This window comes from Physeter macrocephalus, chromosome 2 (assembly GCF_002837175.3).
Source record: "Physeter macrocephalus isolate SW-GA chromosome 2, ASM283717v5, whole genome shotgun sequence".
Lineage (NCBI taxonomy): Eukaryota > Metazoa > Chordata > Mammalia > Artiodactyla > Physeteridae > Physeter > Physeter macrocephalus.
Window position 1 is genome coordinate 71,899,958 of NC_041215.1, and position 15,201 is coordinate 71,915,158.

Below are 15,201 nucleotides of genomic sequence, written 5' to 3' on the forward strand. Positions count from 1 at the left end.
GTGAATAAACTGACAGTGTCTTGAAAGACAATTCAAAGTTCCTTTTTTTTTGCTAGATTTTGCAGAGAATGACAGGGATAAGAAGAGAATTTCTAATAAGAAATTATGGAGTCAAAAGGTATAAACTTCATGGAACTATGTGATTAGAAATGAAATAAGTCATGAGATATTAGACTGGTGAAATAGTTCTTCTCAAGACCATCAAGTTGCTCATGATAAAGACTGCCCTTCTCCCCCCATGGAAATGTGTTTCAGATGGTAATTCTATTGATATTGGTGAAATAATAGGATGAGGAGCGGGAGGATGGTCAAGATTGGAGACAGATTTAGGAGATAAAATCTACAGGATTTGGCAGTAAATTTGATGAGGGGCTTCCAATTAGAGAAGTTGAGAAGGACTTCAGGCTTCTTGTAAGCTATTTGAGAAGGAGATCATATGGTTGGGAGGAAAGTAGCTTGGACTTTTGTAAGCCAGGGAATGACGACTCTTAAAGAATTAGGAAATGATGCAGATATCAAGTAAAATAGGGCCACTGAACTTGGCAATTAAGAGAACACTGGTGATTTTTGAGAGAGAAAAGTAAAGGTGGAAACCAGAGATGATGCTTTAAGATGACTGAGCAGTGGAAATGGGAGACAGCGAGCACAGTTATCTTTTAAAGAAGATCAGCAATGAATTCAAGGAACAAATTACAAAAGAAACTTAAGAAAGGGATAAAATCAAAGGAATAGCTTTTAAAATTTACATGATTTTATTTTATTTTAGAATGAGAGAGTCTTGACCATTTAAACAAGCTTGTGGTAAGGGCTTAGAGAGAAGAAACTGTAATACAAGATGGAGGCAAAACCTGCTGTATCAGAGACCATGAGGTAAAGAGACAGTATAGGTAAAAAAGTGTGGAGGCATATATACCTATCTCCCAGTAGATTCTTAATATCCCCAGATATGTTGTCTGACATTTTTCTACAGAGAAAATTGTTATCATGATGTTCATAAATTTGGATATTTGCAAAAGTCTTGGTATATATCCATTTGATTCAAGATTAATCAAAGACTTCCTATTCTTATTTCTTTAACACATATTTACTTACTATATGATAGGCACTGTGATGAATGTGGGCCATACTGTGTTATATGAAATAAGCTTAATTCCTGTTCTTATGCACATTTTAAAACTGACTATTGTTCACATAAGGCATTCACTGTAGACCTTTATGTGGTAGCACAAATTTAATTTGCTGATATTCAGCAATGTACAACAGGTTGAAAATTATCATGTGTTCTTCAATCTATATCATGTACAATAAAGATAAAAGTATTAAATGAGAAAATATTGGCAAAGCAGTAAGTAAACATAATTTTAACACAGGTTATATCATTGGGAGGACAAATGGGATCTAGAATTAACTGTTCATTACACATTTATTCATTCATTTGATAAACATTTTTTATGTGCTGTGGACTTAAGGTAAGACATGGTTGGTGTTTTCCCTGTTCTCAAAGACTTCATAAGCTAATGATGTAACCATAGAAGTGCTTCCTAATTATTTGGAAGATTCTTATAGGTAGAATTAAACTCAGAAGGGTATCTTCCTAAAGCACAACTTTGAGTAACCATAGTTTCTAAGAATAAGCACTCTGTAATTAGGAGAACTCCACAGGTCAGAAGCAGATCAGCCTAAATTACAGGCCAGCAGAGGAGGGAAATGTCCCTCCAGGACTGAGGAAGACTGAGATTCTCCTGGCTATACCATTAACCTGTGCCCAGTGATGAGGGCTTGGTAGTGAACACCAACTCTACAGTGGATACCTATTCTTAGGTCTTCAATAAACAGTGTCATTCATTTCAAATAGAGGTCAGAGATAGTACCTTTTAAGAAATTGTTAAGGAAATTTAATGTAATGGTTCAGAACATAGACTGTAACTGACAGCCTGGATTCTAGGTCAGGATCAATCCTTACTATCTGTGTGGCTTTGGCAAGCTACTTAAACTCTTTGAGTTCAATTTCCTTATCTGTAAGTTTGGAATAATAGTATCTGTCTCATGGTGTGAAGACTGAATGACATAACAGTACATGTAAAGCCCTATAAACAGTGCTTTGTCCATGGTGAGCATCCAACAAATGATACCTGTTACTAATATGAATTGTATACAAAGACTCGAATGACATTTTTACTCAGTCTGGAGCTCACTCATTGCAAAAACAAACGTACTTTTTCCTAACTACTTTAATAATATGTTGTTTTTATCCCAAAGAGGACTACGTTTAATAATTCATTTTAAAAGTATTTATTGAAACAGATTAGAGTAGTAATTTCGCTATCAGTAGCTATCACTACCTTATGTTTTTTGAGTCCTTTTAACTTCTAAACAGCTTTTAGATCCTCATAACATTCCTATAAGCACCACAGAAGAGATGTACTCCTATTATAAATTAGGAAACTGGATAATATAGAGTTAGTGATTGCCCATAATAGAGTTAAGGCCACCAGACTCAGTCTAGTATTCATAAAAATCAGCCCAAACTCAAAAAGATATTGAGCCCTTATTATGCACCCAACATTACAGTAGGTGCTTCGGAGGATTAAAATTATATAAAACACAATTCACTGCCAAAACAACTTACTTTCTAATTGGGGAGATATGACTTTATTTGTCTTTTGCATAGTCTCAGCAATTTTGCCCAGCTTTCAAACCTCCTCAAAATCTGTCCAAGCCTCCATTCTTTACTATTATTTTTCAGTAGAAACCCATATTTCTAGCTATTTATTTCCATGAGTCAAGAAACTTTCTGAGGTTTTAAAAACAATACCTTAGGTTATTTGAATGTTCTTTGAAGGTTGAGGTCCGTTGGGACTTAAAAAGGTGAGGAAATGTGACCCATGCTATGCCTTTTCTGTTTTGGGGGACCAAAAGGGGGAAAGTATAGAAAAGATAGCTCTCATATTTGTCGTGGAATGGGGGACAGTGATGCATGAGTGTGTACCTTATGGAGGAAGTAAAACAAGTACCAGCCTCCATTTTACAGTGTTTCTTCATATCAGCCTATTCTTGGTTTCCTGGAAACAGACTATCCACTCCTTGGTTATGCCTCTACTTTCATCTAGATTTTATGTCCCAGAAACAGCAAACAGCTAATTATTTCTAAACACAGTCTATGCTTCATAGCTCTAGGTTTTTGCTCATTTATTCTTTCTTACTGGAATGCCCTTCAGAAAAATAGTTTTAAAAAATATTTTAAATGAGTTAACCATTATCAAGAATTTAATGAAAACAGTTTAAAAATTAGACAGAAAATACAAAATTTATCACTCTCTCCAGATAAACATGTAAAACAGTTTATGACAGAGGGCAGAAGTCAAACAGCTAAAAAGGACAAATAGTAGAATATGTTACTAGTAATTCTTAATAGAAAACTTACCAGGAACAGAGTGTTGGGAATGCTACTAGTAATAATAATAATAACAATTTATTGAATATTTACAATTTGCTAGACACTGTGCTAAGTCCTTTACATTTACTATCTCATTTAATAATATTCCCCCAAAAGTAGGTGATTTTATCCCCATTTTTGAGATGAGGAAATTGAGGATTGGATAGTCAAGTAAGGTCACACAGTATGTGGCTAAAATAGAATTATATAACCCAGTATTTGGCTTCAGAGAATACTCCATTACCAACAACTTTATAATTACAGCCTCACATGTCTAAAAACAAAGGCTTCAAAAATGGATAATAAACTATGAGCACCGGTAATTTTAACCCAAGGCAATAATATAATTTCAATACTGCCCATTGTAGATAAGACTCATTATTGAAATTCAGGAATGGAAACATTAATATATTAAAATGGAATAGGTTGAACAGAGGTCATGACAGGTAATATTTTTAGTCAATAAGGTATGTCCCAGTATGGAAATGCATATTTAAAGGTTGAAAGTTATCTTTCTAAAATGCAAATGTATGTATGTGTGTGGATACATGTATATGTGTATTTGTATACATATATATTTATGAAGAGAGTCATCTTTCTAAATGCATATATGTATATATATAAGCAGAATCATGGCTCATTTGTATCCTTCATTATCTAATACATTCCTTAGCACATGGTAACTGTTGAATAAATTAAGGTAGGCAAAAGAATAAAGGCCAAAACAGAAAAATCAAAATGGCAAAGTTACTTTAACGTATTATAGGCTGCATTCCTAATGTAGAATAAAGAATCTTCATCTTTTGGGGTATCTATTTTCAGTTTAATTCCACTAAAAGCAGAGCATCTCATGATTTGTGCCTTGCTTTGACGAAGTGAGTACTATATAAGACCAGGGGAGCAATGAAGAGAAACAATTTTGTATGGGTTTATTTCTAACCAAAAAGGAAGACATGGTAAAGTGCATGGTAAAGGAAAATTGGGACAATATAGTAATCTATAAAAGAATATTTACAGAAAGCCAGATTCAAAAATGAATGAAATAAATTGAAATGTAATGGGGATGAATAGAAGTTTCAGTATTTAATATAAAAATATCAACTGGATGAGAAACAACTGTATTTCAACAGCAATTCATGGGAAAAAGATAAGGGATTATTACTTTCCTTGAAGCCCAATATAAATTGATAAGGTGAAATGTTTAACAAAGAGAAAAACAACAAAGTTCAATATTGGATTGAATCAAGAGAAAAATGGAGTCCGGATGATGGGAAATAAAACTATATTTTCAAGAATGCTCTCATCAGAGTAACTGTGATGAATACCTTCAAACTACTTCTATTAAAAAGAGTTAAATGAGCTGGAAAAGTCTGATTTGAGTGCCTACTTTTTACCAAAAATGTACAAGTATATACGTCACAACATAAAAGGAGAGACATACATGCATATCAGTGGTTATAATAAAATAATATGATACTTTGTAAGATGCATGAGCCTAGAGCATGAGTTGTTTATTACCCACACTTTGTGCCTTATATCTCTGGGAACCAAAAAAGAAGCCACACATTCTGCCTAGGGTTAGGAAGGCTCCATGATCACTACCTTTAAAGAGCTGAAACAGTGTTTCTCATACTTAAGAACTCCTGAACTTCAGGCCCTACCCCCATGGACCTAGTGGTTGTACTCTATTAGAAAAGCAATGCATTATAGTTCAGCACAGGCAACAAAAGCTTCACTCAATAGTTCTTCCTAAATGTGCAATGTGCTCTGATATCATTATTTTATTAAATTAAAAAAATTTTTAAATTAGTGGTACAATAAATTGGTTTATCAACTCTTACTGGGTTATGACTCATAATTTGAGAAATTGTGCATTAAATTATCTCTAAAGTTTCTACTAAACATTTAAATTTTCAATTAATGCAGTGTTTGAAGATATAAAATGACAGAGTATGAAGAAATAGAACTTTCTCCAGTGGTTCAGTGGATGATCACTGCTTAATAAAGAGATCAGTGTTCCTGTTAGCCCTGATCAATACAAATAAAAATGTATGAGTATAAATTATGTCAAATTTTTGCAGAAAAGTATTCGTTATGGATGGTTTTTGTAATAAAATAGTTTTGAGTAATGAAAATCTCGCAACAAACAAAAGTCCAGGACCAGATGACTTCATAGGTGAATTCTACCAAACATTTAGAGGAGAGTTTACATCTATCTTTCTCAAACTATTCCAAAATATTGCAGAAGAAGGAACACTTCCAAACTCGTTCTATGAGGCAAGTGTCACCCTGCTACCAAAACCAGACAAAGATATCACTGGTGAACATAGATATAAAAATCCTCAACAAAATACTAGCAAACCAAATCTAACAATACATTAAAAGGATCACACACCATGATCAAGTGGGATTTATCCCAGGGATACAAGGATTTTTCAATATCTGCAAATCAATCAATGTGATACACTACATTAACAAATTGAAGAGTAAAAACCATATGATCATCTCAGTAGACGCAGAAAAAGCTTTTGATAAAATTCAACATCTATTTATGATAAACCCACTTTGTGGAGAGTTAACACATCTCAACATAATAAAGGCCATATATGACAAACCCACCGCTAACATCATACTTAATGGTGGAAAGCTGAAAGCATTTCCTTTAAGGTCAGGAACAAGACAACGATGTCCACTCTTGCCACTTTTATTTAACACAGTTTTGGAAGTCCTAAACATGGCAATCAAAGAAGAAAAAGAAATAAAAAGAATCCAAATTGGAAAGAAGTGAAACTGTCACTGTTTGCAGATGACATGATACAATACATAGAAAATCCTAAAGACACCACCAGAAAACTACTAGAGCTCATCAATGAATTTGGTACAGTTGCAGGATACAAAATTAATATACAGAAATCTGTTGCATTCCTATACACTAACAACAAACTATCAGGAAGAGAAATTAAGAAAACAATCCCATTTACCATTGCATCAAAAAGTATAAAATACTTAGGAATAAATCTACCTAAGGAGGCAAAAGAACTGTACTTGGAAAAAGAAATTGAAGATAACACAAACAGATGGAAATATATACCATGTTCTTGGATTGGAAGAATCGATATTATTAAAATGATCATCTTACACAAGGCAACCTACAGATTCAATGCAATCCCTATCAAAATACCAATGGCATTTTTCACAGAACTAGAACAAATAATTTTAAAATTTGTATGGAGAAAAGATCCCAAATAGACAAAACAATCTTGAGAAAGAAAAATGGAGCAGGAGGAATCATGCTCCCTGACTTCAGATTATACTACAAAGCTACAGTAATCAAAAAGTATGGTACTGGCACAAAAACAGACACATAGGTCAATGGATAGAGAGCCCAGATATAAACCCACACACTTATGGTCTATTAATCTATGACAAAGGAGGCAAGAATATACAATGGAGAAAAGACAGTCTCTTCAATAAGTGATGCTCTGAAAACTGGACAGCTACATGTAAAGAATGAAATTAGAAGATTCTCTAACACCATATACAAAAACAAACTCAAAATGGATTAAAAACCTGAATGTAAGACCAGATACTATAAAACTCCTAGAGGAAAACATAAGCAGAACACTCTTTGACATAAATTATAGCAATATTTTTTTGGATCTGTCTCCTAAAGCAAAGGAAGTAAAAGCAAAAGTGAACAAATGGGACCTAATTAAACTTAAAAGCTTTTGCACAGCAAAGGAGACCATCGACAAAATAAAAAGACAACCTACTGAATGGGAGAAAATATTTGCAAACGATATGACCAATAAGGGGTTACTATCTAACATATATAAACAGGTCATGTAACTCAACATCAAAAAATACAAAAACAAAAAACCAACCAGATTAAAAAATGGGCAGAAGAGCTGAATAGACATTTTTCCAAAGAGGAAATGCAAATGGCCAATAGGCCCATGAAAAGATGCTCAACATCACTAAATAATCAGTGAAATGCAAATCAAAACCACAATGAGATATCACCTCACATCTGTCAGAATGGCTATCATCAAAAAGAATACACATAACAAATGTTGGGGAGGATGTGGAGAAAAGGGAACCCTTGTACACTGTTGGTGGGTATATAAATTGGTGCAGCCATGTGGTATGGAGGTACCGAGGTTCCTCAAAAAACTAACATTAGAACTATCATATGACCCAGCAATTCCATTCCCAGGAATATATCTGAAAACAACAACAACAACAAAAACTAATTTGAAAAGATACATGCACCCCAACGTTCATAGCAGCATTATTTACAATTATCAAGATATGGAAGCAACCTAAGTGTCTGTCAACAGATGAATGGATAAAGAAGATGTGGCATATACATGCAATGGAATACTACTCAGTCATAAAAAAGAATGAAATTTTGCCATTTGCAGCAACATGGATGGACTTGGAGGGCATTACGCTAAGTGAAATAAGTTAGACAGAGAAAGACAAATACTCTTTTATATCATTTATATGTGGTATCTAAAAAATGCAAAAAAACTAGTGAATAAATGAAAAAGAAGCAGACTCACAGATATAAAGAACAAACTAGTGGTTACCAGCAAGGAGAGGGAAAAGGGGAGGGGCAATATAGGGGTAAGGGAGTAAGAAGTACAAACTATTAGTCAGAAAATAAGCTACCAGGAAATATTGGACAACACAGGAAATACAGCCAATATTTTATAATAACTATAAATGTAGTATAACCATTAACAATTGCGAATCACTATTATATTGTACACCTGTAACTTATATAATATTGTCCATCAACTATACTTCAGTAGAAAAAGAAAAACATGTTTTAATGCAACAGATAGCATGTAGTAGTTATTAGTCTTCATCAAATATTAAATAAAGGTATGAAGATTCAAGACAAAGAAAATCAGACTAGGAAGAATACTGCCAAGTTTAACAGAACTTCAGAACCAATTTTGTAAATATAAAGATAACAACTAAAATAATCAGCCTCCATCAGATTCTTTAGCAAAACTCAAGTTTTTAATGAACAAAGTTTTGAACTGAAATAATATTCAAATTAAAATCCTGAAAAAATTTCACAATGCTTTGCAAAAATGATCTGTAATTTTTATCTCCCAAATCCATTTCCATAGACATGTGAAATGTAATGAGGATCTACCCACAATTACATCTCTATATGCTTTCTCTCCCCCTATCATTACACAAATCTGATTTACCTAAGGAAGCCCACAGGCTGGGGTCAAGGCAGCAGCTTCCAGCTCTGGTATTAGCTCCACTCTGAAGAGTAGTGGATGACTTAGCCTATTCAGAGACTTACTATAAAAGCTCGAAACATCTTTAAAGGGACATAAGCAATAATTCACATGCTTATGATATTTTACTTCATCAACTGTCAAAATGCATTACCTTGGACTTGGTAATATTCTAGTAGAACTTTATCCCTAATAAAATATCATTGATAGTATTTGATCCTCTGAATATTTTAAATATTTAGTATTTAAAGTATTTTAAAATATTTAGACTATATGAATTAATGTAATCCATCACATCAATAGTCTAAAGAAGAAACATCACAGGATGATATCAGTGGATTCAGAGGAAACATTTGACAACAAATAGCACCCATTCATGATAAAAATCTCTCAGTAAACTAGGAATAGAGAGAAACTTTTTTAACTTGATAAAGACCATCTACAAAAAACCTATAGCTAACATTGTACTTAATAATGAGAAACTAAAAGCTTTCCTACTAAGATCAGGAACAAGACAAGTATATCCCTTCTCACCACTCCTTTTCAACACTGTACTGGAAGTCATAACTAATGCAATTAGACGAGAAAAGGAAACAAAAAGTATACTGATTAGGAAGCAAGAAGTAAAACTGTCTTTGTTGGCAGATGACATTATTGTTTATGTAGAAAATCCAAAGAATCTACAAAACATAAAAAAACAAAAACAAAAACAAAAACCTCCTGGAACTAATAAGTGATTATAACAAGGCTGCAGATTACAAAGTTAATACACAAAAGTTCATCACTTTCCTATGGACTAACATTTAACAAGTGGGGTTTGAAATTTAAAAATGCCATTATGTTAGCACCCCATAAATAAAATACTTAGGTATGAATCTAATGTGTATAAGATCTATATGAGGAAAACTATAAAACTCTAATGAAAGAAACAAAGAACTAAATAAAGTGGGAGATATTCTATGTTCATGAATAGGAAGACTCAATATTGTCAAGATGTCAGTTTTTCCCAACTTGATCTATATTGATCTATTGATCAATGCAATCTCAATCAAACTCCCAACAAGTTATTTTGTCAATATCTACAAACTGATTCTAAAGTGTATATGAAGAGGCAAAAGACCTAGAATAGCTAACACGATACCAAAGGAAAAGGACAAAGTCAGGATTGCCACTACCTGACTTCAAGACATACTATAAAGCTATGGTAATCAAGACAGTGCAGTATGGGTGAAAGAAATGACAAACAGATCAACAGAATAGAATAGAAACCCCAGAAATATACCCACATGAATATAGTCAACAGATCTTTGGTAAAGGAGCAAAGGCAATATTATGGAGCAAAGATAGTCTTTTCCAACAAATGGTACTGGAACTACTGGACATCTACAGGCAAAAAAATGAATCTAGACATAGAACTTATACCCTTCACAGAAATTAACTCAAAATGGATCACAGACCTAAATGTAAATATGCAAATCTATAAATCTCCTAGAAGATAACAGGAGAAAATATAATGATCTTGGACAAGGTGATGACTTTTTAGATACGACACCAAAAGCACAATACATGACAGAGAGAGTTTATAAACTGGATTTAATTAAAATTAAAAATATCTGCTCTGTGAAAGATATTGTCAAGAGAGTAAGAAGACAAGCCACATTAGGAGAAAATATTTGCAAAAACAAAGCTGATAAAGGACTGTTATTCAAAATGTATAAAGAATTCTCAAAACTTAACAATAAGAAAACAAACAACTTGATCAAAAAACAGGTCAAAGCTCTTAAAAGATACCTCATCAAAGAAGACATGCAGATGACAAAGAAGCATATAAAAAGATGCTCCACATCATATGTCATCATAAAATGTAAATTAAAAAACAATGGGGTACCACTACACATCTATTAGAATGGCCAAAATCCAGAACACTGACAACACCAAATGCTGTGGGGCAACAGGAGCACTCATTCATTGCTAGTGGCTGTGCAAAACTATACAGCCACTTTGGAACACAATTTGGCAATTTCTTACAAAACAAAACACTTAGCATACCATCCAGAAATTGCCATCCCTGGTACTTAACCAAATGAGCTGAAAACTTATATCCACACAGAAACCTGCACATGGATGTTTATAGCAGCTTTATTCACATTTGCCAAAACTTGGAAGCAACCAAGTTGTCCTTCGGGTGAATGGAAAACTAAACATCCAGAGGACAAAATATTACTTAGCACTGAAAGAAATGAACTATCAAGCCATAAAAAGACATAGAAGAAACTTAAATGTGTATTACTAAATAAAGGAAGCCAGTGTGAAAAGGCTACATATTATATGACTCCAACTATATAACATTCTGGAAAAGGCAAAAACAGTTATAGATCAGTGACTGCCAGGGGTTAGTGTAGAGGGAAGGATGAATAGGCATAGCACAGAGTATTTTTAGACCCATGAGATTGCTCTGTGTGATACTATAAGGGTGGATAAATGTCTTTATACGTTTGTCCAAACTCATAAAATGGACAATACCAAGAGTGAACCCAAATGTAAACTATGGACTTTGGGTGATAATGACACATCAGTGCAGATTCTGCAACTGTAACAAATATACCATTCTGGTAGGGGATGGTGATAATGGGGGAGATTATATATGTGTGGGGGGCGGGGAATATGTGGAAATTTTTCTGCCTTCCTTTCAATTTTTATGTAAACCTAAAACTGTTCTAAAAAATAATCTTTAAATAAATATTTAAAAATTTGGACTGTGTAACCTAAGGCACCTTACCATTTTGGGGACTTCCACACAATAAGTGGGAAATGAAGGTGGTTTGTTCTAGACTTCTTCGGAATTATCTTTTATATCTATTAGAGTTTTAGCTTAATATTTCTAAGTCAGTTACTATGGACTGAATTGTGTTCCCTCAAAATTAATATTTTGAAGCCCTAACTCCCAATGTGACTCTATTTGGAGATATATCCTGTGAAGTAGTGATAAAGGTTAAGTGAGGTCATTAGGGTGCAATCCTAATCCAGCAGGGCTGGTGCTCTTATAAGAAGAAGAGAGACCAGAGCTATTTATCCATGCCCATGCATTGAGGAACGGCCAAATGAGGACACAGAAGGCAGCTATCCACACCCCAAGGTGAGAGCTCTCCCCAGACACTGACCCTCCTAGCACCTTGACCTTGGACTTTCCAGTCTCCAGAAATGTGAGAAAATACATTTTGATTGTTTCAGCCACCCAGTGTGTGGTACATTGTTATGGCAGCCTGGAAGATTAATATGCAGATCAATGTAATTTTAATCGGAGGAATGACATAGACTATTTCTTGTTGCTCAGTTCTCTTCCATGTAAGTGAGCTAATGAGTATAGTGTCAGATATACAGAATGCATAAACAAAGATTATGAATTCAATTCTCAGCTATACCCCCTCATTAGCTACATGATCTTAAACTTCCTAAGCTAGTTTTCTTACCTGAAAAGTTAGAAAAATAACACATCCTTTTGAGGTTATTACAAGGATTAAGTCTGATGATGCTTGTTCATTTCTTGGATCATTCATTCATTCATTATCTAACAAATATCCATTACTTAGGATGAGAAAACTTACACATATACTATATTATTCTTCAATTTATTAATCACCTCACTGAGCTTAAATCTTTGGTTCTTCAATGAAAAAATATTTTATACGATGGCAAAAATATTCTACATGGAGAATATATAATCATAAATACAGGCAATATAATACAAGCATACACATATACATTTATACCCACCCACATCTATAAAATCTTACCTCTTTGCTTTCTTCCAGATCTGATTCACTACTAAAGTCCTCTGTGTTTAAATTTTCAAAGTCAGACTCTCCTACAGCAATCGGTACAGTCACAGTAAGACTGGGGTTGTTTATGAAAGACATGTAATCACTTTCATCGATAATGTATTTTTCAACACTGCTGCCAGTTCCTATTCCACTTGTGGTTCCATTTACATCTTTAATATAGTCAAGATCTTTCCCAATTTCTGTTGTATGATTGGACATACAACTGTCTTTCTTGTTCTTTAGATCATCAAGTGGTTTAATTTCATCTAAAATCTTTTGTTTTCTAATGAAGGACTGTTGAATAAATTCATATATTTTTCTCTTCACATAAGCTATTCCCTTGTGCATCCTATCCACAGCAATTTGGAGATTGTTCATTTCATTATCATCATCAGTGGCTGCAAGGTTGTCTGCACTAAATGAGCTCAGGAGCAAGGCCAAAAAGAGGTTCAGGACCTTAAAAATAATACAAACATCATTATAATCTCACCCCAATGTGAAGAAGAGCAGATTGAGATCACTTATTTCTCGAAGTGTGGAGGAAACTATAAGTTCTAACAACTAGACAGAAAGAAACACCACAGCATGGTGATCAGAAGTTGGGTGATCTAGGGACTTCCCTGGTGGCACAGTGGCTAAGAACTCACCTGCCAATGCAGGGGATATGGGTTCGATCCCTGGTCCAGGAAGATCCCACATGCCGTGGAGCAACTAAGCCCGTGAGCCACAACTACTGAAGCCCATGCGCCTAGAGCCCATGCTCCACAACAAGAGAAGCCACTGCAAGGAGAAGCTCACGCACTGCAACAAAGCGTATCCCCCGCTAGCTGCAACTATAGAAAGCCCGCACACAGAAACAAAGACCCAACGCAGCCAAAATAAATAAATTAATTAATTAAAAAAAAAAAAGAAATTGGGTGATCTGAATTTGTGGTCTGGTTCGATAGCTACTTCACTATTCATCCATGGGCAAAGACATGATTTCTGTTGGTCTCAAGTTCCCCTACTTATAAAATGAAGATGCTGAATGAGCTGACCTATGGTTTTACTAAATTTAAAATTGTATGATTATAAGAAACAAGATTTATACATGTTCTATATAAGAGTTCTAAACTTAAAATTCATTAGTGTTTAAAATTATGCATTTAAATGCATTTTAGTTTCTTTTTTGATGAAGAGAGATATTAAATTGGATATTAATTGAAAAATAACCATTATGATCCAGAATGAGAATTATGAGCTTAACATAGGTATCAACACATGTTTTCTTGATCTACTGCATTTCTCATACCCCACTGTTCACTAATTAGGCAACTGTTCATAATCAGTCTCTAATATTTCCATGAGACTGTAATATTAATGTACATACCCTTTGGAGTATATTATATATTTCTATACTATAACAGTAATGTTCCAAATTTAAGAGAGAGGATTGATCAGTTACTCCATTTGGGTAATCTCAGGCATCATTAGCCAACCTTTGTTTGGTTAATAGAGCCACTAAAGGATTGGTTAATCCAGGTTGGTTCATGCATCTGCCATATGACATAGAGTGACTGAATGCTAACTACCATGAATGGGCAAGGAAATGGTGAAATAACTAGGAACATTTAAAGGCACCACTTTTTAGTCCTATACTGGCAAGTAAGATTGGGCTTTCTCTAAGTTTATTCTTCAGAGTTCTCCCTTCCTTGGATCTGAATTTATGAAATGTTCCCAACATTTCCTACTAGACCTGTCTTCAATATGATACTCTATTGGAATTCACATAATAAATGTGATGAAATGATTGACAAAATGGAGTTGAGTATAAATATTGTATGGTCAATGCTATATGGTTGTGTTGTCAAAGTGAGACTGTAAGTGTATCAAAGGTAAGAGATTTTTAAAATTAATAATCATAGTCTTTGTTTTGGACAAAATGGTCATCATTTCATTACGCTCTTAATGTATTTCTGAAACACATTTCTTAAATGGGTACATACCACCAGGTTTCCAATGACCATGACCATCATGAAGACAGTAAGGCACATGGCTTGACCGGCGACCTCCATGCAGTCCCACATGGTCTCTATCCACTCTCCACACAGCACTCGGAACACAATCAGAAAGGAGTGGAAGAAGTCATTCATGTGCCAACGTGGGAGCTTACACTCACTGTTGATCTTACAGACACAGTCTTTGTAGCTTTTACCAAAGAGTTGCATGCCGACCACAGCAAAAATGAAGACGATGATGGCCAACACCAAGGTTAGATTTCCCAGAGCCCCCACTGAATTGCCGATGATCTTTATTAGCATATTTAATGTTGGCCAAGATTTTGCCAACTTGAAAACTCGGAGCTGGAAGATTAAAAAAATAATGTATATCATTATGATTAATCTTTAAAAGCATTACATATATTGAGGTTTACTAAGAAGTGATTAAAAGTGAATTTCTTACAACACCTGCTATGCAGATGTTACACCTAAGCATGGTGATGGATGTTAACTGGACTTACTATAGTGATCATTTTGCAATATATACAAATATTGGATCATACGTTGTATACCTGAAACTAATATAATGTTATATCAATTATACCTCAATAAGAAAGATATATCTATAACAAAAGACATTAAAAAAAAAAAAGCTAGTGGATATCCTGGACCACTACTGATTGCAGAACTTACGATCTACC

At 34.2% G+C, this 15,201-nt stretch overlaps 1 protein-coding gene across 6 annotated transcripts in view; it reads right to left on the minus strand.

Annotated features, from left to right (window-relative positions):
- The window catches only part of LOC102987877 (sodium channel protein type 1 subunit alpha), an 86,190-nt gene that overhangs the window by 35,551 nt on the left and 35,438 nt on the right, over positions 1-15,201 (minus strand). For all 6 annotated transcript variants that reach the window (XM_007128325.2, XM_024122235.1, XM_007128323.2 and 3 more), the window contains exons 15-16: positions 14,507-14,863; positions 12,495-12,977 (exon numbers count right to left, since the gene is read on the minus strand). In XM_007128325.2, coding sequence (XP_007128387.2) covers positions 12,495-12,977; positions 14,507-14,863 — 840 coding nt within the window. The remainder of the gene's footprint in view (positions 1-12,494; positions 12,978-14,506; positions 14,864-15,201) is intronic.